This window comes from Heteronotia binoei, chromosome 1, assembly GCF_032191835.1.
Source record: "Heteronotia binoei isolate CCM8104 ecotype False Entrance Well chromosome 1, APGP_CSIRO_Hbin_v1, whole genome shotgun sequence".
Classification (NCBI taxonomy): Eukaryota; Metazoa; Chordata; class Lepidosauria; order Squamata; family Gekkonidae; genus Heteronotia; species Heteronotia binoei.
In genome coordinates this window covers 269,091,108-269,114,800 of record NC_083223.1, presented here as the reverse complement: position 1 = coordinate 269,114,800, position 23,693 = coordinate 269,091,108, and the positions used below count along the sequence as shown (strand labels likewise).

The window sequence follows — 23,693 nt, the reverse complement described above, 5'->3', positions numbered from 1 at the left end:
GAGAGGAAGAGAGAAAGAGAAGAGGGAAGGAAACGAAGGAAACCCTGAAGGAAGAATGGAACCAGAAACCTCAGGTGCTCCTTACTTAGTCCTCCTGATTCTCCAGGGAGATATGTTGTCAAAGGCTTTCAGAGTTCATTAGTTGTTGTAGATTTTCCAGGTTTTGTGGCCGTGGTCTTGGCACTGCGAGACTTGACTTTTCGCCAGCAACTGTGACTGGCCCTCCTCAGAGGCGTAACCCAGAAAGCTGGAGTTCTCACCAGAGAGAGGTGTTTTCCATCGCCCTGCTGCCCGGTGTCAAGTTCCCGCTTTTCCTTCAATAAAGATGACTCTCCATGTATTTGGAGAAGCATTTATTGTAAGGCAGGATACCTAGAGAGCAAGTTTGGTGTAGTGGTTAAGTGTGCGGACTCTTATCTGGGAGAACCAGGTTTGATTCCCCACTCCTCCACTTGCACTTGCTGGAATGGCCTTGGGTCAGCCATAGCTCTGGCAGAGGTTGTCCTTGAAAGAGCAGCTGCTGTGAGAGCCCTTGCAGCTGCTGGAATGGCCTTGGGTCAGCCATAGCTCTGGCAGAGGTTGTCCTTGAAAGCGCAGCTGCTGTGAGAGCCCTTGCAGCTGCTGGAATGGTCTTGGGTCAGCCATAGCTCTGGCAGAGGTTGTCCTTGAAAGGGCAGCTGCTGTGAGAGCCCTCTCCAGCCCCACCCACCTCACAGGGTGTCTGTTGTGGGGGAGGAAGGGAAAGGAGATTGTGAGCCGCTCTGAGACTCTTCGGAGTGGAGGGCGGGATATAAATCCAATATCTTCTTCATCTTCTTCTTCTAGACGCTGACCAGGTCAGGCAGTGTTGAAAGTGAGATACAACAGCACGGGGAGGGAGGGTGGCTCAGTGGTAGAGCATCTGCTTGGTAAGCAGAAGGTCCCAGGTTCAATCCCCAGCATCTCCAACTAATAAGGGTCCAGGAAAGTAGGCGTGAAAAACCTCAGCTGGAGACCCTGGAGAGCCGCTGCCAGTCTAGCTAGAGGCTGTGGCTCAGTGGTAGAGCATCTGTTTGGTAAGCAGAAGGTCCCAGGTTCAATCCCCAGCATCTCCAACTAAAAAGGGTCCAGGCAAGTAGGTGTGAAAAACCTCAGCTGGAGAGCCGCTGCCAGTCTGAGTAGACAATACTGACTTTGATGGACCGAGGGTCTGATTCAGTATAAGGCAGCTTCATAGGTTCATATGTATATATGATTATATACCCTTGCAATGGTCATTGAAAGCACACCTGAGCTTAGGGCAGCGAAGACAGTTCAAATTTAGCGGCTCTAGGTCACATGCACACATTGCTACAAAGCTTTCTACAAAACATCCTAGGGAGAGAGGAACGGCCTTGGGTTCCCAGCGGCCTAGGAGGCGAGCAGGTTAACTTTCGGTTCTGCAACAGACTAAGCATTCTACTCCCGCATTCTATTGTCTACATCGAAGAAGCAGAAGAGAAATACAGATAACAAAAAAGGGGGACTTGACACCTGGTCCTTTTAGCTGGAGATGCTGGGGATTGAACCTGGGACCTTCTGCATACTAAGCAAAGGATCTACCACTGAGCCGCAGCTCCTCCCTGATGAACACACGTAGCTGCCTTATAATGAGCCGGACCTTTGGTCCATCAAGGTCGCTATTGCCTACTCACACTGGCCAAGTAGCCCTCCAAGGTCTTGAGGTCTTTCCCATCACCTCCTGCCTGGTCCTTTTAGCTGGAAATGCGGATTGAACCTGGGACCTTCTGCACGCCAAGCAGATTCTCCACCATTGAGCTACAGCCCCACTTCATGGCTTTCCAGTGTCTCGGGCGAGGCCTTTCCCATCACCTACTGTCAGAACTTTTAACTGGAGATGCCAGGAATTGAACCTGGGACCTTCTGCATGCCAGGTAGATGCTATAGTACTGAGCTACAACAGCCCCACTTCATTTCTCTCCAGGTTCTCAGGCTGAGGTCTTTCCCATCACCCCCTGCCTGGTCCTTTTAGCTGGAGATGCCGGGGATTGAACCTGAGATCTTCTGCATGCCAAGCACCTGGGGTTTTTTTTGTTTTTTTTTGGGGGGGGGGGGGTTGGCCACTGTGTGACCCAGAGTGTTGGACTGGATGAGTGTGACCCAGAGTGTTGGACTGGGTGATCCAACATGGCTTCTCTTATGTTCTTATGGCCACTGTGTGACCCAGAGTGTTGGACTGGATGGGCCATTGGGCTGATAGAACATGGCTTCTGTTATGTTCTTATGGCCACTGTGTGACCCAGAGTGTTGGACTGGATGGGCCATTGGGCTGATCGAACATGGCTTCTGTTATGTTCTTATGGCCACTGTGTGACCCAGAGTGTTGGACTGGATGGGCCATTGGGCTGATCGAACATGGCTTCTCTTATGTTCTTATGGCCACTGTGTGACCCAGAGTGTTGGACTGGATGGGCCATTGGCCTGATCCAACATGGCTTCTCTTATGTTCTTATGGCCACTGTGTGACCCAGAGTGTTGGACTGGATGGGCCACTGGGCTGATCCAACATGGCTTCTCTTATGTTCTTATGGCCACTTTGTGAGACAGAGTGTTGGACTGGATGGGCCATTGGGCTGATCCAACATGGCTTCTCTTATGTTCTTATGGCCACTGTGTGACACAGAGTGTTGGACTGGATGGGCCACTGGCCTGATCCAACATGGCTTCTCTTATGTTCTTATGGCCACTGTGTGACCTAGAGTGTTGGAATGGATGGGCCATTGGGCTGATCCAACATGACTTCTGTTGTGTCCTTCCGTTCTCTGCCACGGAGCCGCAGTCCCTCCTGCGTCTCCTCTCTTTGGGGCGTCTCTTCACTGGCAGTCCCTCTCAACGCCTGTATCTTCTTCACTGTGATGGTTTTCTTTGTCCAAGTCACTGCAGGCCAGTGTTCCCTCTAAGCCAGGGCTGTCAAACTCATTTGTTATGAGGGCCGGATCTGACATAAATGAGACCTTGTTGGGCCAAGCCATGTCTGGATGGGCTATGTGTGTACCCATTTAAGATTAGGTAGCAGAGATATAAATTTTATAAAGAACACAGACAAACACAAATATATATAAAAAACTATATATATAAAAAAACTTTTAAACATGGTTAAAATGTTAGCAAAGGAAGGTCTGGCTCTTTCCTTCCTTCCTTCCGCAGGGACTGGGCGGGGGTGGCGGCGGGGAGCCTCAGTCAATAGAAGGAAGAGAGGCTTTGCTCAGTAGCTCTGCTGTGCGATTGAGAGAGCCTGGCAAAGCAAGCTACTCCTCCCCGCTTCCTCCCCCAAGGAAGGTGCCTCAGCCAGTGGTTGAGGTTTTGTTCTGTAGCTCCTGTGCAATTGAACAAGCCTCGCAAAGCAAGCTGTGATGCAGAAGGAAGCAAGAGAGAAGTAGAAAGAAGCAGATGAGAGGTAGAAAGAGCAGTTGTTCGGGGGCCTGATAGGAGCCCTCCAGGGGCCTGATTCAGCCCCCAAAGTACATGTTCGACACCCCTGCTCTAAGCTGACTTGGTGTGAGCTAGCTCAACAGATTTTTAGCCTCCATCTAACACATTTTTTGTCTTCGCTCAGGAAGGATGACCCCCCCAGAGCACACTAATTTATGCAGGAGCTCACTACTTTAATGCCAGCAGCTCACAAAGTGAAAACTCTTGCTCACAAGACTCTGCAGCTGAGAGGGAACATTGCCGCAGGCCACCTGCGAGATAGTCACCAATCCCGAAGCTGCTCCCGTGTCCCTAGTGCGACTTCGAACGGCGGCGTTAGGGAAGCTCTTGGAGCTCAGTGGCTCCAGCCAGCTCCGGTTTTGACACATAGCAGGCTAGGAGCCAGAAACCAAGCTATGCCGTGCATCACTGCCTGACTCCTTCGCCCCCGTCGGCCTGGTGTCAGCGCACTCCCTTTGATAGAAATGTTCTGCACTCAGGAAGAGGGGGTGGGGGGCTGCTATCAAAAAAGCTTTTCCTGGTGTCTCTGGCGGAGGGGCCTCGCTGAAGGGCAGAGCGCTCCTTTTGCCCCCCCCACCCTCACCCTTCCGAAATGCTAATTGGTGATCCAGCAAATGGGCAGGTGTTACCAGGCTGCTGTATTGACCCAGCCGCCCCCATCCGATTTCCTGTGCAGCCGGGAGCAGCGGGGTGGTCCGGCCAGTAGAACTCTCAAGCGGACCCTCTCTGTCTTGCTGACGCTTAGGGTTGCCAACTCCCAGGTGGGGGCAGGGGATCCCCCAGTTTGGAGGCCCTCCCCCCACTTCAGAAACATCAGAAAGCGGGGGGAGGGGAGGGAAATGTCTGCTGGGCACACATTATTCCCTTTGGATACTGATTCCCATAGGAAATAATGGTAAACTGATCCTTAGGTATGTGGGGCTCTGTGGGGGGGGGCTGTTTTTTGAGATAGAGGCACCAGATTTTCAGCATAGCATCCAATGCCTCTCCTCAAGCGACCCTCCAAGTTTCAAAAAGATTGGACCGTGGGGTCCAATTCCATGAGCCCCCAAAGACGGTGCTCCTATCCTTCATTATTTCCAAACGGAGGGAAGGCATTTAAAAGGCGTGCGGTCCCTTTAAATGTGGCCAGAACTCGCTTTGGAGTTCAGTTATGCTTGTCACAGCCTTGCTTGTAGCTCCGCCTCAATGTCTCCGGGCTCCACCCCCAAAGTCCCCAGATATTTCTTGAATTGGACTTGGCAACCCTACTTACGTTGTCAATATCTCAGCCGAGGGTTTTGCCGACCGTCCTCCTGCCTTTCTCTGCACGGGATCCGGTGCGGGCTCCCGAGAACGATGTCCTGTTTTCTTCTTTGATCCCACCGATGGCCTCGGACGCCCCCTTAAAAAAACCTGCCATTCAAACCTCCTTCAAAGGTTCTGGCCAGACAATCAACCCTGGCAACACCTGCTGAAGGTCTCCAAGGAAGCGGAGTGGGGGAGGGAGGGAGGGGATCCTTGCCTCATCAGGGCTTTTTTGGGGAATGCAGGGCCAGCGCTGTCACTAGGCAGACTAGGCAATTGCCTAGGGCAGGGGTCCCCGGTACCGGTCCAGAGCCTGTAAGAAGAAGACGACAACGACATTGGATTTATATCCCGCCCTCCACTCCAAATCTCAGAGTCTCAGAGCGGCTCACAATCTCCTTTCCCCTCCTCCCCCACAACAGACACCCTGTGAGGTGGGTGGGGCTGAGAGAACTCTCCCAGAAGTTGCCCTTTCGAGGACAGAGTCTCAGAGTGGCCTGCAATCTCCTTTCCCCTCCTCCCTCGCAACAGATACCCTGTGAGGTGGGTGGGGCTGAGAGAACTCTCCCAGAAGTTGCCCTTTCGAGGACAGAGTCTCAGAGCGGCCTGCAATCTCCTTTCCCCTCTTCCCTCGCAACAGACACCCTGTGAGGTGGGTGGGGCTGAGAGAGCTCTCCCAGAAGCTGCCCTTTCAAGGAGAGTCTCCGAGCGGCTCACAATCTTTTTTCTCTTCCTCCCCGCAACAGACACTTCGTGAGGTGGGTGGGGCTGAGAGAACTCTCCCAGAAGCTGCCCCCCTTTCGAGGACAACTCCTACGAGAGCTATGGCTGACCCAAGGCCATGCCAGCAGCTGCAAGTGGGGAATCAAACCCGGTTCTCCCAGATAAGAGTCCTCACACTTAACCACTACACCAAACTAATAAAGTGCACAATTTGCATCATCCTGAAACCATTGCCCACCCCCCACCCCACCCGGTCCGTGGAAAAATTGTCTTCCACCAAACCTGTCCCTGGTGCCAAAAAGGTTGGGGACCGCTGGCCTAGGGCGCCAGCCTTCCGGGGCGCTGAATTAGGCACTGCAATTCATCTGTTTTTGAAAATTGGTTATCAGTGCAGGGGACGGGGTGTGCCAGACGTTAGCCTTGCCTAGGTGCCGGATAGTCTAGGGCCGTCCCTGGGTGAATCTTACACATCATCTTCATACTTATGGTGGCCATATGGATGAGCAGAACAAAATTTGTGTCCATTGGGGCACCTTGAAGACCAAGTTTAATTCTGGGCAAAAGCTTTAGTCTGCACGCACACTCCTTCACATGAAGGCTCATATCTTGTATAAAATATTGTTGGTCTTAAAGGTGCCCCACTGGATGCAAACTTTGTCTTATTGCTTCAGGCCAACATGGCTACCCACCTGAACCAATGAATGAATGAATGAACGAATGAATGAATGGTATGAAGTGATGGTATCGCTTTACTCTGCTCTGGTAAGACCTCACCTGGAGTATTGTGTTCAGTTTTGGGCACCACATTTGAAGAAGGATATAGACAAGCTGGAATAGGTCCAGAGGAGGAGGACAAAGACGGTGAGGGGTCTGGAGACCAAGTCCTGTGAAGAAAGGTTGAAGGAGCTGGGCATGTTTAGCCGGGAGAGGAGGCGGCTGAGAGGTGATAGGATCACCATCTTCAAGTATTTGAAGGGCTGTCATAGAGGATGGTGTGGAATTGTTTTCTGTGGCCCCAGAAGGTAGGACCAGAACCAACGGGTTGAAATTAAATCAGAAGAGTTTCCAGCTCAACATTAGAAGAATTCCTGACCATTAAAGCGGTTCCTCAGTGGAACATGCTTCCTCGGGAGGTGGTGGGCTCTTCTTCCTTGGAGGTTTTTAAACAGAGGCTAGATGGCCATCTGACAGCAATGAAGATCCTGTGAATTTAGGAGGAATTTTTTGGGTTTCCTGCATTGTGCAGGGGGTTGGACTAGACGACTCTGGAGGTACCTTCCAGCTCTATGATTCTGTGAATGAATGAATGAATGAATGAATGAATGATCGATCCGTCTCCAAAATGGCCTATCATGAACAGCCATGCTCAGATCTTGAAACCAAAGGCCATGGCTTTTTTCACTGAGTCAGTCCATCTCCTGATGACACTTCCTTTTTACTACTGCCTTCAACTTTTCCCTAGCATTATAGGGGTCTTTTAATACTCTGATGGCAGAGAGGAAGAATCCCCTCACCCCACCCCCCACCCCGGGTAATGCAAGAATTTGGCATCTTCCAAGGAAGCCACTTTGCAGTAGCTTCAGGGCAGCGGTGAGGAAAGCCCAGCAGAAGGTCTGGGCCAGCGGCGACCAAACTTACTTAACGTAAGAGCCAGATAGAATTAATGCAGGACTTCTGTGGTAGAAAAAGCCCAGCAGGAACTTATTTGCACATTAGGCCACACACCCTGATGCCAAACCAGCCAGAACTGCGTCCTCCCTGGGCCAAAAAAGCCCTGAATAAATGTCAGAGGTTTGAGAGCCGCGAGACAGGAAGGAAGGCGGAGAAGGGAGTAGAGAAGGAGAGGGGGAAAGAAAGCAACTTTAACTTTAAATGCATTCTCCAAGCCGCCGGCTGGCTTGGCTTGGGGAAGTGATTTAAAGAGAGAAAGGCCTTCTCTGTGTTGGCTGACAGGGCAGCGGGAGCCACACAATGTGCGTGAAGGGGCCGTGTGTGGCTCCCGAGCCGTGCTTTGGCCACCCCTGACTTGGGCTTTGGCAAATACCGCACCTCGCCTGCAGGCCGTGTTCTGGGGATACTGCTGGGAAAGATGGGGCTGAAGCATAAGTTCTGGGCGGGGGAGGTTGGTGGGGTGCAGGCCTGCACACCAGCCCAGCTGTTTCTTCCCAAAGCAAGTCCTGCATTTTAAATTTGTAGAAAATGGTTACCATTGGTGAGTGGATTTGCGCTCTTTGTATGCTCAGGGGCACGTTTGTTGTGTATTCTTTCGGGTCTGCTTCTTTAAAGGGGAGGTTTATTTGGCATGGGTTTCCCGCAGGGGTGGAATTCTAGCAGGAGCTCCTTTGCATATTAGGCCACACACACCTGATGTAGCCAGTCCTCCAAGAGCTTACGAAAAAGAGTCTTGATTGAGGAGCCTCAGCCAATGGAGAAAATAGAGGTTTTGCTCTGTAGCTCCTATGCGATTGAGCAAGCCCGGCAAAGCAAGCTGTGATGCACAAGGAAGCAAGAGAGAGGGAGAAGAAAGCAGGTGACACCCAGTTGCTTGGGGGCCTGATAGGAGCCTTCTGGGGGGGCCTGATTCGGCCCCCGGGCTGCATATTTGACACCCGTGGCTTAGAGGGAGCATTGCCCTTAACTATCCTTACCAGCCTCCCCCTCCTGTGTTCTGCCGCAGGCCCAGCGAAGAGATGGTGAAGATGGTGCTGAGCCGGCCCTGCCACCCGGACGACCAGTTCACCACCAGCATCCTCCGGCACTGGTGCATCAAACACGACGACCTCCTGGCCGAGCACATCAAGTCCCTCCTGATCAAGAACAACAGCCTGCCCCGGAAACGCCAAAGGTGAGGCCGGGACACAGAGGGGGAATGGGGCGGGGTGCAAAACAAAGTGCGTCGCTTCAGTTGCAGAACCCAGCGCCTCCCAGTCTTTTTTCGGTACGGTGGACCACAAATCCCAAGTTTGTTTCTTTATTAATTAATTCGATTTTCAGCCTGCCTCCCCTGTATAACAGAACATAAGGACATGAGGAAAACCATGCTGGGTCAGGCCAGTGGCCCATGCAATCCGACACTCTGCACACGCAGTGGCCAAAAAACCCAGGTGCCATTAGGAGGTCCATCAGTGGGGCCAGGACACTGGAAGCCCTCCTACTGTTGCCCCTCCCAAGCACCAAGAATACAGAGCGTCACTGCCCCAGATTTGTTGGATCAGGCCAATGACCCATCCAGTCCAACACTGGTGTAGTGGTTAAGTGCACAAACTCTTATCTGGGAGAACCGGGTTTGATTCCCCCACTCCTCCACTTGCAGCTACTAGCATGGCCTTGGGCCAGCCATAGATCTGGCAGAGGTTGTCCTTGAAAGAGCAGCTGCTGTGAGAGCCCTCTCAGCCCCACCCACCTCACAGGGTGTTGGCTGTGGGGGGAGAAGATATGGGAGATTGTAAGCCGCTCTGAGTCTCTGATTCAGAGAGAAGGGCGGGGTATAAATCTGCAATTCTTCTTCTTCAATTCTTTACTCTGTCACACAGCGGCCAAAAAAACCCCCAGGTGCTATCAGAAGATCCATCAGTGGGGGCAGGACACTAAAAGCCCTCCCACTGTTGCCCCTCCTAAGCACCCAGAATGCAGAGCCTCACTTCCCCAGACAGAGAGTTCCATCAATACGCTGTGGCTAAGAGCCCCTGATGGACCTCTGCTCTATACATTTATCCAATCCCCTCTTGAAGCTGTCTAGTGACTGCCAGTGGCCATTGCTCCACACCCAGAAGATGGCAAATAACCTCCAGGATCCCTGGCCAAACTGGCCTGGAGGAAAATTGCTGCCTGACCCCAAAGTGGCGTTTCCCAAAGTGGCGTATAAGAAAGGGCCTCGAGAACTGAGCCCTGATGCAACCCTTCCTGCCCTCTTTCTCATCAGCATTGCTGTCAGGTGACCATCTACCCTCCAAAGGAGGAGAGCCGTCACGTGATGTGATGGTATCGCTTTGCTCTGGTAAGACCTCACCTGGTTCAATTTTGGGCACCACATTTTAAGAAGGATAAAGACAAGCTGGAAGGGGTCCGGAGAAGGGCGATGAAGATGTTGAGGGGTCTGGAGACCGAGTCCTATGAGGAAAGGTTGAAGGAGCTGGGGATGTTTAGCCTGGAGAGGAGGCGGCTGAGAGGTGATAGGATCACCATCTTCAAGTACTTGAAGGGCTGTCTTATAGACTAGAGGATGGTGTGGAATTGTTTTCTGTGGCCCCAGAAGGTAGGGCAAGAACCAACGGGTTGAAATTAAATCAGAAGAGTTTCCGGCTCAACATTAGGAAGAACTTCCTGACGGTGAGAGCGATTCCTCAGTGGAACAGGCTTCCTCGGGAAGCGATGGGCTCTCCTTCCTTGGAGGTTTTTCAACAGATGGCCATCTGACAAAAATGAGGATCCTGTGAATTTAGGGGGAGGTGTTTGTGAGTTTCCTGCATTGTGCAAGGGGTTGGACTAGACGGCCCTGGAGGTCCCTTCCAGCTCTATGATTCTATAAGCCTGTTCAACTTAGGAACGGAGAATAAAATGATGAACAAAGTATATTGCTTCGAGTCCCCACTGGGGGAAAAGGTGAGGTACAAACGAAGGACGTAAATCAATTTTGGAAATTTTATATGCTGTCGTCTCCAGAGGATCTTTGTGGCCGAGTGGGGGGATTCGAACCCAGGTCTTCGTCGTCTTAGCTACGACAGCACGCTGCCTGCCTGTTGCTTTGAAAGATTTGTTGCGGTGCTGCCCCTCCCCTAACGAGTTCTAGAAAGTGGTTCCATTTTTACAGAAGGATGCAAGTCTCCGGCAGGTTCCTCTTGCAAACCGGCGATGGTTGACGGGCCCCGCCCCACCCCGTTAGCCTCCTCCTCCAGCCCACCTTGGCAGTGCCGGATTGAACCCTGTGGAAGCCCCTAGGCAGTCAAAATCTCGGGGGGGGGGGGAGGCCTTGCAAATTATCTCAGATTCTGAGCACACGTCCAGCCGCCCACGGCCCCCACTGCAGCCTGCAGGCCCCTTCTCATGAGCCCCTTTGGCAAAGCTGCGGGGAGAGAGAGGCAAACTTGGCAACGACGCCAGCAGCCGCCGCACCAGGCAAGTCAGGCATAGAGCGGCTCAGTTGCTGGCCGGGCGTGCAGGCTGGGAGGGCTGCAAGCAGGGGGGGAAGCCAGTCTGGGGCCCCTAAAGGCATGGGAGTCCCTTAAGCCTGCGCTTACTTGGCCTAGTTGTTAATCCGGCCCTGCCCCCTTGAGGACAACCCCTGCATTGCGCCTGTCCCTGGGCATTTGTTTCTGTGCCTCTCTTCCGCGGCCCCTATAATTGGATTCCGTGCCTGCTCCCTCATCTGCATTGCAAAACTCGGCACAATTGATGGGGAAGGTTTTTCTTTCCTCCCCCTGAGGCCAGAGCGCTGACTGACAGGGCCACACAGCACCAGCTGCCCCCCCCCCAGCCCAATTAGAGCCAAAAGGGGGAGCGGGGTGGAGGTCTAGGTTTCTAGCCTGGCTGGAGGCCCCTGGTGGGGGCGGGGCCAGGACTTCTTTCTTCTGCTTGGAGCATTCCTTTACCGAGGGAGGCTTGGAGGGCCGGCCCCTTCTTTGGGGCATTGGAGCGTTCCCGCTGGCACCCAGCGTGAGCTCTGAGGCCTGAGTGTCCCCTTCATTGGAATGGCTTTTTTTTATCTCCCCTGCACTACGGCCTGGTCTGGAGAAGCCCTTAATCCCACTGCAATTCCCCAGCGTGCAGGAAAGGAAGAGGCCCCTGGATTTGTCTCTGCCCCTGTGCAGAGTGGATCGATGCCTCGTTTAGAGCCTAGCAAGACCGAGGCCGTGTTGAGTCTTTGATTCAGGACTGCGTTGAAGGAGCTGGGAAGGAGCCTGGAGAGGAAACAGCTGAGAGGTGATAGGATCACCATCTTCAAATACTTGAAGGGCTGTCCTATAGAGGAGGGTGTGGAATTGTTTTCTGTGGCCCCGGAAGGTGGGACCAGAACCAATGGGTTGAAATTAAATCAAAAGAGTTTCCGGCTCAACATTAGGAAGAACTTCCTGACCGTTAGAGCGATTCCTCAGTGGAACAGGCTTCCTCGGGATGTGGTGGGCTCTCCTTCCTTGGAGGTTTTTAAACAAGAGGCTAGGTGGCCATCTGACAGCGACGAAGATCCTGTGAATTTAGGGGGAAGTGTTTGTGAGTTTCCTGCATTGTGCAGGGGGTTGAACTAGATGACCCTAGAGGTCCCTTCCAAGTCGATGATTCTATGCGTGGCCCCCTCCAAAAAAGAGAGAGAGAAAGAAACAGGATCTGAATATTGCCTTAAGCCAGGGGTGGCCAAACTTGCTTGACATAAAAGCCACATAGAATAAATGTCAGATGTTTGAGAGCTGCAAGACATGAACGTCAGATGTTTGAGAGCAGGAAGGAGGGAAGGAAAGCAAATAGCTGGGGGAGGTGGAGATGGAAAGAAAACAACTTTTAACTTTAAATACATTCTCCAAGTCACTGGCTGGCTTGACTTGGAGAAGTGTTTTAAAGAGACAAATGCAGTGGGGGCTTCAAGAGCCACACGATATGGGCATGAGAGCCAGTTTGGTGTAGTGTGCGGACTCTTATCTGGGAGAACTGGGTTTGATTCCCCACCCCTCCACTTGCACCTGCTGGAATGGCCTTGGGTAAGCCATAGCTCTGGCAGAGGTTGTCCTTGAAAGGGCAGCTGCTGTGAGAGCCCTCTCAGCCCCACCCACCTCACAGGGGGTCTGTTGTGGGGGAGGAAGATAAAGGAGATTATGAGCCGCTCTGAGACTCTTCGGAGTGGAGGGTGGAATATAAATCCAATGTCGTCTTCTTCCTCTTCACATGTGGCTCCCAAGCCACAGTTTGGCCATCCCTAGCTTAAACCAAAGCAGGTGCAGTATCTGAAGACTCAGGAGGGGAAGGCGGGTGGAGGGGGGGGCATCGGTGTGGGTTTCAGCACCCCTCCCCCATGCGTGGCAGAGTGATGCCCCAAGACAGCAGAAGGGCAGAGAATCCCACTTCCCTGCACAAAAAGCAGAAAAGTTCACTGTGCGGCCCCCTTTGCTGTTCCTGGTTTTCTCTGATGTATAAGAAGGTTCAGAAGAACACAAAGGGGAGCAGTTCAGTTGTGGGGTTCTTCTGTGTTCAGAAGAACACAACGCAGCAGTGCCCTGCCGTTGTACAGTGTCGTTAACCCTTCCATGTCACTATTTCAGGGCCTTATCTCTTTAAAAGGATTCTTCCTGCTTGTTTGAAAACTAAGGGCTTGAAGCAGAACATGGCCTGGAGATGTTGTGCCTTGGTCCCTTCGAGCTGGATGCAAACCTGTATCCTAGAAGAGGAAACGAGGCGTACAGAAAAGTCTCGAGCAGGGAAGGAGTAGGAATGGTGTGCGATTCCTTGGTCTGGAATGGAGAACAGTGCCCTCTGCTGGCGGCCACAATGAGCAGGACTTCCATGTGTAGAACGTGACGGACATCTAGTGGCTCTGCTTTCCCCATCTCTGGAATCTTCACATTAGCCAAGGAAACAGAGAACCAGGGCTGTTTTTTGCAGCAGGAAAGCCTTTGCCTATTAGGCCACGCCCCCCTGATGTAGCCAATCCTCCCAGAGCTTACACGGCTCTTAGTACAGGGGCTATTGTAAGCTCCCGGAGGATTGGCTGCATCAGGGGGGTGCGGCCTAATATGCAAAGGAGCTTCTGCTAGAATTCCATCCCTGTTAGGCCACACCCCCTGATGTAGCCAATCCTCCTGGAGTTTACAGGGCTCTTGGTACAGGGCCTACTGTAAGCTCCAGAAAGATTGGCTACATCCAGGGTGTGTTGCTTTAATACTTCATGTTAAGAGGCAAGGGCACTGTGTAAAACTATAACAAGTTTCTATCACCATTGACATTAATGAAAATTGTTCTATATTGGTGTGCTATTACAGCTTAATATTAAAGAGCCCCGTGGCACAGAGTGGTAAAGCTGCAGTACTGCAGTCGGAGCCCTCTGCTCACATCCTGAGTTCGATCCCAGCGGAAGCTGGTTCAGGTAGCCGGCTCCAGGTTGACTCAGCCTTCCATCCTTCTGAGGTTGGTCAAATGAGTCCCCAGCTAGATGACTGCGGAAGGCGATGGCAACCCACCCCGTAAAAAGTCTGCCGTGAAAACGTGAAAGCAACATCACCCCAGAGTCGAAAACGACTGGTGCTTGCACAGGGGACTACCTTTTTTACAGCTAACAGTGTGTTGATTCTATTTGGTGGAGGGAGCGGGGCAGCATAAAGAAGAAGATGATATTGGATTTATATCCCACCCTCCACTCCAAATCTCAGAGACTCAGAGCGGCTTACAATCTCCTATATCTTCTCCCCCCACAACAGACACCCTGTGAGGTGGGTGGGGCTGAGAGAGCTCTCCCAGAAGCTGCCCTTTCAAGGAGAGTGTCAGAGCAGCTCACAATCTCCTTTACCTTCCTCCCCCACAACATACACCCTGTGAGGTGGGTGGGGCTGAGAGGGCTCTCACAGCAGCTGCCCTTTCAAGGACAACCTCTGCCAGAGCTACGGCTGACCCAAGGCCATTCCAGCAGCTGCAAGTCTTGATCAGTTCCGTAGGGTCTGCAAGACTACCCTTTTCTAAATGGCCTTCGCTTAATGTGGATTTAGTCTACTATATCCGGCCATCGTAAACTACTGAGGAGAACATCTAGAATATAGCACTGTGGGATATAAATAAAATATATTATTATTATAAGTGGAGGAGTGGGGAATCAACCCCGGTTCTCCCAGATAAGAGTCGGCACACTTAACCACTACACCAAACTGGCTCTCAACTGGAGGAGGAGGAAGCAGATGATATTGGATTTATACTTCACCTTTCAGTCTGAATCGCAGAGTCTCAGAGCGGCTCACAATCTCCTTTACCTTCCTCCCCCACAACAGACCCCCTGTGAGGTAGATGAAGATATTGGATTTATATCCCGCCCTCCACTCCGAACAGTCTCAGAGCGGCTCACAATCTCCTTTCCCTTCCTCCCCCACAACAGACACCCTGTGAGGTAGATGAAGATATTGGATTTATATCCCACCCTCCACTCCGAAGAGACTCAGAACGGCTCACAATCTCCTTTACCTTCCTCCCCCACAACAGACCCCCTGTGAGGTAGATGAAGATATTGGATTTATATCCCGCCCTCCACTCCGAAGAGTCTCAGAGCGGCTCACAATCTCCTTTACCTTCCTCCCCCACAACAGACACCCTGTGAGGTAGATGAAGATATTGGATTTATATCCCGCCCTCCACTCCGAACAGTCTCAGAGCGGCTCACAATCTCCTTTCCCTTCCTCCCCCACAACAGACACCCTGTGAGGTAGATGAAGATATTGGATTTATATCCCACCCTCCACTCCGAAGAGTCTTGGAGCGGCTCATGATCTCCTTTCCCTTCCTCCCCCACAACAGACCCCCTGTGAGGTAGATGAAAATATTGGATTTATATCCCGCCCTCCACTCCGAAGAGTCTTGGAGCGGCTCATGATCTCCTTTCCCTTCCTCCCCCACAACAGACCCCCTGTGAGGTAGATGAAAATATTGGATTTATATCCCGCCCTCCACTCCAAAGAGTCTCAGAGCAGCTCATGATCTCCTTTCCCTTCCTCCCCCACAACAGACCCCCTGTGAGGTAGATGAAGATATTGGATTTATATCCCGCCCTCCACTCCGAAAAGTCTCAGAGCGGCTCATGATCTCCTTTCCCTTCCTCCCCCACAACAGACCCCCTGTGAGGTAGATGAAGATATTGGATTTATATCCCGCCCTCCACTCCGAAGAGTCTCAGAGCGGCTCACAATCTCCTTCCCCTTCCTCCCCCACAACAGACCCCCTGTGAGGTAGATGAAGATATTGGATTTATATCCCGCCCTCCACTCCAAAGAGTCTCAGAGCGGCTCACAATCTCCTTTCCCTTCCTCCCCCATAACAGACACCCTGTGAGGTAGATGAAGATATTGGATTTATATCCCGCCCTCCACTCCAAAGAGTCTCAGAGCGGCTCACAATCTCCTTGACCTTCCTCCCCTACAACAGACACCCTGTGAGGTGGGTGGAGCTGAGAGGGCTCTCACAGCAGCTGCCCTTTCAAGGACAACCTCTGCCAGAGTGATGGCTGACCCAAGGCCATTCCAGCAGGTGCAAGTGGAGGAGTGGGGAATCAAACCCGGTTCTCCCAGATAGGAGTCCGCACACTCAACCACTACACCAAACTGGCTCTCCTCTGAAGAGTCCTCTTGAACCTGGCCTCTTATTTTGCTTTTGCTTTTCCCTCTCTAAACTGCCAGCCTGCGGAGTTCCAGCAGCAAACTGGCCCAGCTGACGCTGGAGCAGATCCTGGAGCACCTGGACAACCTGCGCCTGAACCTCACCAACACCAAACAGAACTGTACGTAAGGCCCGCCCCCTGTGCCCTCCGTTTGCAGGATCCACAATGCACGCTTCACTAGGGTTGCCAATCGCCAGGTGGGGGCAGGGGATCCCCCGGTTTGGAGGCCCTCCCTCCAATTCAGGGTCATCAGAAAGCGGGGGGGGGAGGGAAATGTCTGCTGGGCACTCCATTATTCCCTAGGGAGAACAATTCCCATAGGGTATAGTGGAGAATTGATCTGTGGGTATCTGGGGCTCTGGAGGGGGCTGCTTTTTGAGATAGAGGCACCAAATTTTCAGCATAGCATCCAGTGCCTTTTCCCCAGACAAAAGGATTAGACCAGGAGGTCCAATTCTATGAGCCCCAAAAGAAGGTGCCCCCATCCTTCATTATTTCCAATGTAGGGAAGGCATTGAAAAGGAGTGCAGTCCCTTTAAATGTGATGGCCAGCACTCCCTTTGGAGCTCAGTTCTGGTTGTCACAATCTCGCTCATGGCTCCACCCTCAAAGTCCCCAGATATTTCTTGAATTGGACTTGGCAACCCTACTCTCCACCTGGCCTACCTCACAGGGTTGTCATAGAAAAGAGTGAGAGTCCAGTAGCAGCTTTACAACTTTAAAAAAAATGTGGCAGGGGATGAGCTTTTGTGAGGCACCACTCACGTCTTCCGATACCGATCATGATCTGTCACCTTCAAGATGATGCTGTCTTGCTCTGTCACTGGGTAGACAGGGATAGAGAGGCCTTTGATGGACACCTGTGATGGGGTGTTAAGAATGTCAGAAGAGCTCTGCTGCATCAGACCAGTGAGGCTCCATCTAGTCCAGCATCCTGTCTCACACAGTGGCCTCAGTCAGTTCCTCTGGAGGGCCAGCAACAGGGCAGAGGCTGAGGCCTTTCCCTCATAAGAACATCAGAAGAGCACTGCTGGATCAGACCATTGAAGGTTCATCTAGTCCAGTATCCTGTCTCACACACTGGCCTCATGCAGTTCCTCCGGAGGGCCAACAACAGGGCATGGAGGCTGAGGCCTTCCCCTCATAAGAACATCAGAAGAGCCCTGCGGGATCAGACCAGTGAGGGTCCATCTAAGTCCAGTCTCCTGCCTCACACAGTGGCCTCAACCAGTTCCTCTGGAGGGCCAACAACAGGGCAGAGAGGCCGAGGCCTTCCCCTCATAAGAACATCAGAAGAGTCCTGCTGGATCAGCCCAATGAGGCTCCATCTAGTCCAGCATCCTGCCTCATACAGTGGCCTCAACCAGATCCTCAAGCATCAAGGCACAGAGGTTTTCCAGAGGGGAAGCTTCTCCTGACACACCCTCTTGAAAGTCAGGCTGGCAGGAAGTGGTCCCTTCTCCCCTTTGAACCGCAGCCTCCTCCCTGCCCTAGTTTCCTCTAACTGCAGCAGGGCACATGTCAAAGACTTGGCTGTGGGTGGGAGTTGCTGCATTCCACCCCCACCCCCGATCCCCTCTGATGGCCCCCTTTTCTCTCCTTTTCCCCTGGCAGTTTTCAGCCAAACCCCCATCCTCCAGGCACTGCAGCACGTCCAAGCCAGCTGCGACGAGGCCCACAAGATGAAGTAAGTGGCCACGGGAGGGTGGGGAGGTCTCTTCAGGACCTGGGGAGTGGGGGGGGGGGGGCGGGTTCCAGAAGGTAGCCATGTCAGTTTGTAGTAGATTCGAACCCAGTGGCACCGTGGAAATCAACCGGATTTGGGGAGGATTTCAAGACTCGGTGCTCCCTTCATCGGATGGGAGGTGTACTTTAAAAAAAGAGTACGGGGTGCTCAAGAAGGAGCAGAACCTTTCCCGGGAGCAGGGCTTTTTTTTTGTAGCAGGAGCTCCTCTGCATATTAGGCCACACACCCCTGATGTAGCCAGTCCTCCTGGAGTTTGCAGTAGGCCCCACGCGAAGAGCCCTGTCAGCTCTTGGAGGAGTGGCTGCATCAGGGGTGTGTGGCCGAGGGATGGAATTCTAGTAAGAGCTCCTTTGCATATTAGGCCACACCCCTTGATGTAGCCAATCCTCTTGGAGCTTCCAGTAGGCCCCGCGCGAAGAGCCCTGTCAGCTCTTGGGAAAGTGGCTACATCAGGGGTGTGTGGCCGAGGGATGGAATTCTAGTAAGAGCTCCTTTGCATATTAGGCCACACCCCTTGATGTAGCCAATCCTCTTGGAGCTTCCAGTAGGCCCCGCGCGAAGAGCCCTGTCAGCTCTTGGGGGAGTGGCTGCATCAGGGGTGTGTGGCCCAGGAATGGAATTCTAGTAAGAGCTCCTTTGCATATTAGGCCACACCCCTTGATGTAGCCAATCCTCCTGGAGCTTCCAGTAGGCCCCGCGCGAAGAGCCCTGTCAACTCTTGGGGGAGTGGCTGCATCAGGGGTGTGTGGCCCAGGGATGGAATTCTAGTAAGAGCTCCTTTGCATATTAGGCCACACCCCTTGATGTAGCCAATCCTACTGGCCTGATATGCGAATGAGTTCCTGCCACAGGAAAAAGCCCTGCCTAGGAGGGTAACACACATTGCTGCCTGCAAGAAAAAAGAAGTAGGGGGAGACCAGAGATCACAGGGTTGCACCTCCTCCCGCTTCCTTTGTCTGGCTCCAACGCCGCCCACTTTTGCAACCCTTCCCCCCTCTTAGGTTCAGCGACCTCTTCTCTCTGGCCGAGGAGTACGAAGACTCCTCCAGCAAGCCCCCCAAGAGCCGACGGAAAGCCACCATCTCTAGCCCCCGCAGCCGCAAGAACGCAGCCCAGCCAGCCAACAACGAAGAGGAGTCGGCCTCCAGCAGCGCCTCGGTGAGTGGAGGACAGCGGTGCGCAGGGTCCCTGAAGGCTCAACCCTTAGGAGTGGCGGGAAGAGAGACTAGCTAGTGACGTTTCCTCAGCCACAGCTGATCCGGAGCCAGCAGTGAGACAAAACCTTCCTCTGAGGTTCTTTGGGCAGCATACAAAGCAGGGGTGGCCAGACTGCAGCTCTTCAGACATGTCGTGCAGCCTTTGAAGCCTGCCTCACACAGTGGCCTCAACAAGTTCCTCTGGAGGGCCAACAACAGGGCAGAGAGGCCAAGGCCTTCCCCTCATAAGAACATCAGAAGAGCCCTGCTGGATCAGACCAGTGGCCCATCTAATTGAACATCCTGTCTCAGACAGTGCCCTCAACCAGTTCCTCTGGAGGGCCAACAACAGGGCAGAGAGGCCGAGGCCTTCCCCTCATAAGAACATCAGAAGAGCCCTGCTGGATCAGACCAGTGGCCCATCTAATTGAACATCCTGTCTCAGACAGTGCCCTCAACCAGTTCCTCTGGAGGGCCAACAACAGGGCAGAGAGGCCGAGGCCTTCCCCTCATAAGAACATCAGAAGAGCCCTGCTGGATCAGACCAGTGGCACATCTAATTGAACATCCTGTCTCAGACAGTGGCCTCAACCAGTTCCTCTGGAGGGCCAACAACAGGGCAGAGAGGCCAAGGCCTTCCCCTCATAAGAACATCAGAAGAGCCCTGCTGGATCAGACCAGTGGCCCATCTAATTGAACATCCTGTCTCAGACAGTGCCCTCAACCAGTTCCTCTGGAGGGCCAACAACAGGGCAGAGAGGCCGAGGCCTTCCCCTCATAAGAACATCAGAAGAGCCCTGCTGGATCAGATCAGTGAGGGTCCATCTAGTCCAGCCTCCTGTCTCACACAGTGGCCAACCAGTTCCTCTGGAGGGCCAGCAACAGGGCAGAAAGGCCGAGGCCTTCCCCTCATAAGAACATCAGAAGAGCCCTGCTGGATCAGATCAGTGAGGGTCCATCTAGTCCAGCCTCCTGTCTCACACAGTGGCCAACCAGTTCCTCTGGAGGGCCAGCAACAGGGCAGAGAGGCCGAGGCCTTCCCCTCATAAGAACATCAGAAGAGCCCTGCTGGATCAGACCAGTGAGGGTCCATCTGGTCAGACATATCATGCGGCCTTTTGAAGCCCCCACTACCCCGTTGGCTGGTTTGGAGAAGGCATTTCTCTCTCTTAATTAGTTCTCCAAGCCAGCTGGCAGCTTGGGGAATGAATTTAAAGTTAAAGTTGCTTTCTTTCCACCTCTCCCCCCATCTTTCTGCCTGCCTGTCTTCCGTCAAACATCAGTTGTTCACATCTTCCATCTCTCAAACATCTGCCATTTATTCTACGTCGCTCTTACATTAAGCAAGCTTGGCCACCCCTGGTACAAAGCCCCCCTTCCTTTTATCTTCACACCAATCCTGGGAGGTAGGCTGGGCCGAGAGGAAGCAGCCTGTCCCACTTCACCCCAACAAGGTTTGTGGCTGAGCAGGTATTGCAACTGAGAGTAACCCAGCCTGAGTCCCACACTCCACCTGCACTGACTAAGCAGTAGGTGCCTGTGAGACCCCCCCAGGGACAGCCTAGCTAGCCCATTTCAGTTTGTGCCTGGTGCCTCATCAGTGGCAGATTCTTCAGGATGGGCCCCAGTTCATTGCTTTTCCACCACAGGCTACGCCCCACTGATATTACTTACTGTAAATCCAGCCACCTATCTACCACTTGCCAGTCCTTTTATAAGAACGACCTTGCCAGGTGTGCTGGAATTGCTCCCAGTCTAGAATTCCAGATACTGTCAACAGCCACAGCAATGGGTGCCTATGAATGCTAAAGAACACATATACCATCAGAAAAGAGGCATTCCCTTCTATGTGTGAGAGAAGGGGGGGAATGCTACTGCTGAGGTGAAGGGAGAGAAGGGGGGAATACCTCTTCTGAGGCAATGTGGGAGAAGGGGGGAATGCTTCTGCTGAGGTGAAGGGAGAGAAGGGGGGAATACCTCTTCTGAGGCAATGTGGGAGAAGGGGGGAATGCTTCTGCTGAGGTGAAGGGAGAGAAGGGGGGAATACCTCTTCTGAGGCAATGTGGGAGAAGGGGGGAATGCTTTTGCTGAGGTGAAGGGAGAGGGGGGAATACCTCTTCTGAGGCAATGTGGGAGAAGGGGGGAATGCTTCTGCTGAGGTGAAGGGAGAGAAGGGGGGAATACCTTTTCTGAAGCAATGTGAGGAAAGGGGGGAATGCTTCTGCTGAGGTGAAGAGAGAGAAGGGGGGAATACCTGAGGCAATGTGAGAGAAGGGGGGAATGCTTCTAAGGTAAAGGGAGAGAAGGAGAAATACCTCTTCTGAAGCAATGTGAGAAAAGAGGGGAATGCTTCTGCTGAGGTGAATGGGGGAATACCTGAGGCAATGTGAGAGAAGGGGGAATGCTTCTGCTGAGGTGAAGGGAGAGAAGGGGGTCATGCCTCTTCTGAGATGATGCAAAAGAAGGGGAGAATGTTTCTTCTGAGGTGATGCGAGAGAAGGAAGGAATACCTCTTCTGAGGTGATGGGAGAGACGTGGGGGGAATGGCTCTTCTGAGGCAATGGGAGAGAAGTGGGAGAATGCCTCTCTTGAGATGATGCGAGAGAAGGAGGGAATGCTTCTTCTGAGGCGATGGGAGAGAAGGGGGAAAAGCCTCTTCTGAGATTATGCAAAAGAAGGGGAGAATGTCTCTTCTGAGTCAAGAGGGAATGCCCCTTCTGAGGTGATGGCAGAGAAGAGGGAAAGGCCTCTTCTGAGATGATGCAAAAGAAGGGGAGAATGTCTCTTCTGAGGTGATGTGAGAGAAATAGGGAATGCTTCTTCTGAGGTGACGGGAGAGAAATGGGGGAATGCCTCTTCTGAGGCGATGGGAGAGACGTGGGGGGAATGGCTCTTCTGAGGCAACGGGAGAGAAGTGGGAGAATGCCTCTCTTGAGATGATGCGAGAGAAGGAGGGGATGCTTCTTCTGAGGCGATGGGAGAGAAGGGGGAAAAGCCTCTTCTGAGATTATGCAAAAGAAGGGGAGAATGTCTCTTCTGAGTCAAGGGGGAATGCCCCTTCTGAGGTGATGGCAGAGAAGAGGGAAAGGCCTCTTCTGAGATGATGCAAAAGAAGGGGAGAATGTCTCTTCTGAGGTGATGTGAGAGAAGGAGGGAATGGTTCTTCTGAGGTGACGGGAGAGAAATGGGGGAATGCCTCTTCTGAGGCGATGGGAGAGAAGTGGGGGGAATGCTTTTTCTGAGGCAACGCAAGAGAAGAAGGAATGAGATGGTCCCTGTTAACAGCGCGGGCAGGATATCAGCTGAAAAATATTTTTCCCCTTTAGGCCTCTTGTGCCTTCTTGCTTGTAGATCAGCTGTAATTTTTTTAAATCAAGCAATAGCTCTTCTTGTACATATACAGTAGAGCAGTTATATATTGCTTGGAGGAAGGGGGGGCGATACCTGGGCCATCCTTGATTTGATTTTTGTAACTCGCCCCCCCCCCTTCCCCAAACCTTCTCTTAAGCTTGCCTTAATGTGAGGTTTTCTTCGTTCCTAGGAGGAGGAGGACACCAAACCGAAACCAACCAAGCGGAAGCGGAAAGGCTCCTCAGCCGTGGGCTCTGACAGTGACTAAGGGGGAGGGCAGGGTCAGGGCCCTGGCAGCACCGCGTGCCTGCCTGCCTCCCGTCTGCCTCGTCGCCAGCGGCTTCCTGGGCAACAGCGGTGGTAGCAGAGCGCGGTTCCGGAGCCACTGGACAGACACCATCAGCAGCAAGGAAGCGCGCAAGAGATGCGCCCGTGCGCACGCGCCTCCCCCCCCTCAGCGAGACTTGAATGCTCTGACCGTCCCTTTCCTGTGCAACGCCCCCTCCACCCTTGCCTCTTCACCCCGCGACCCATGCCCCACGCCCGGCACTGTTCGGCTCCTTGCCATCCCATCTAGCCTGATGCAGCAGGGAAAGGAAGACTCCATACAGCCGTCCACTGAGGGGGCACGGAAGACACCGGTCGCCCTAGCCAGGGAGTTTGTAACCGAAAGCAGCACCAAGCCAGCGAGAGACCGAACCCACCTCCCACCCATCCCCTCCTCCACAAAAAGCAAATAAAGCGTGTGAACCAGCTTACAGCTCCATCGGTGCTCCTGGCTAGGGGTTTCGGGATGCGGGAGGGGGCTCATCCGGGATTGTCTCTTCCCGGCATCTCAGCAGAGATGTCCTTTCCTAACTTCTCACCTTTCTCCTCCTTCAACCCAAAAGGGGAAGTGAAATCCCTATTTTCTCCCTGCCTCGAATCAACGCCGGGGCTTCGGTCACTCCCACCACATCCCCCAGCCCCCCCCCCCCCCAAGCCAGACTTGCTATGGCTTCTTCACCATTCCTGGGGTCACCGACCAGATGCGCGAGCCGCTGTCTCCCACCACCCGGTACCCGTCATCCCCTGCCTTCAGCCCCACCCCCCCAGTCAATCACACGCACCCCTCCCCCGGGCTGTCAGCACAAAGGACGGGTGCCGAAGGCTTCCTGGCAGGCTTTGAAAAGCACGTCCAGTCTTCCTGTGGCACCCCGCTTGGAGGAGCTTGCCGGGGCGGGGTGGGGAAAACCACCATCAGAGCAACCGGCCAGCAAGACAAGATGGCGGTTATATTTTTAATTCCCCATCTACCCACCGAGAGATTATCATTTTTAAGTGGTTTTTAGAAGAGACAAATAAAAACTGTCGAGATGTTTTGTACAAGCCATTTCCTTTGTCTCGTATTTTTGATGTGCTCGGGTTGGATGGGGACAGGCAAAAAAAAAAATCAGGGCGGGGGACATCAGCCCAAACCGAACCCTCCTCTTTTTGCTGTCTTTTTCGAAAGTTTGGCTACCTCTTTCGAATCCAGGAATTGATGCAGAGTGACTATCTAGTGTTCGCCGATCCCACAGATCTTCTCACGTGGACTTCAATT

At 52.9% G+C, this 23,693-nt stretch overlaps 1 protein-coding gene across 2 annotated transcripts in view; it reads left to right on the top strand.

Moving 5' to 3' along the window:
- INTS3 (integrator complex subunit 3) overlaps positions 1-23,483 on the top strand; it is a 222,075-nt gene extending 198,592 nt beyond the window's left edge. For both annotated transcript variants that reach the window (XM_060255779.1, XM_060255771.1), the window contains 5 exons: positions 8,159-8,326; positions 15,837-15,937; positions 17,432-17,504; positions 18,566-18,722; positions 22,302-23,483. In XM_060255779.1, coding sequence (XP_060111762.1) covers positions 8,159-8,326; positions 15,837-15,937; positions 17,432-17,504; positions 18,566-18,722; positions 22,302-22,379 — 577 coding nt within the window. In that variant the 3' untranslated portion in view covers positions 22,380-23,483. The remainder of the gene's footprint in view (positions 1-8,158; positions 8,327-15,836; positions 15,938-17,431; positions 17,505-18,565; positions 18,723-22,301) is intronic.
- Positions 23,484-23,693: the final 210 nt, after the last annotated feature.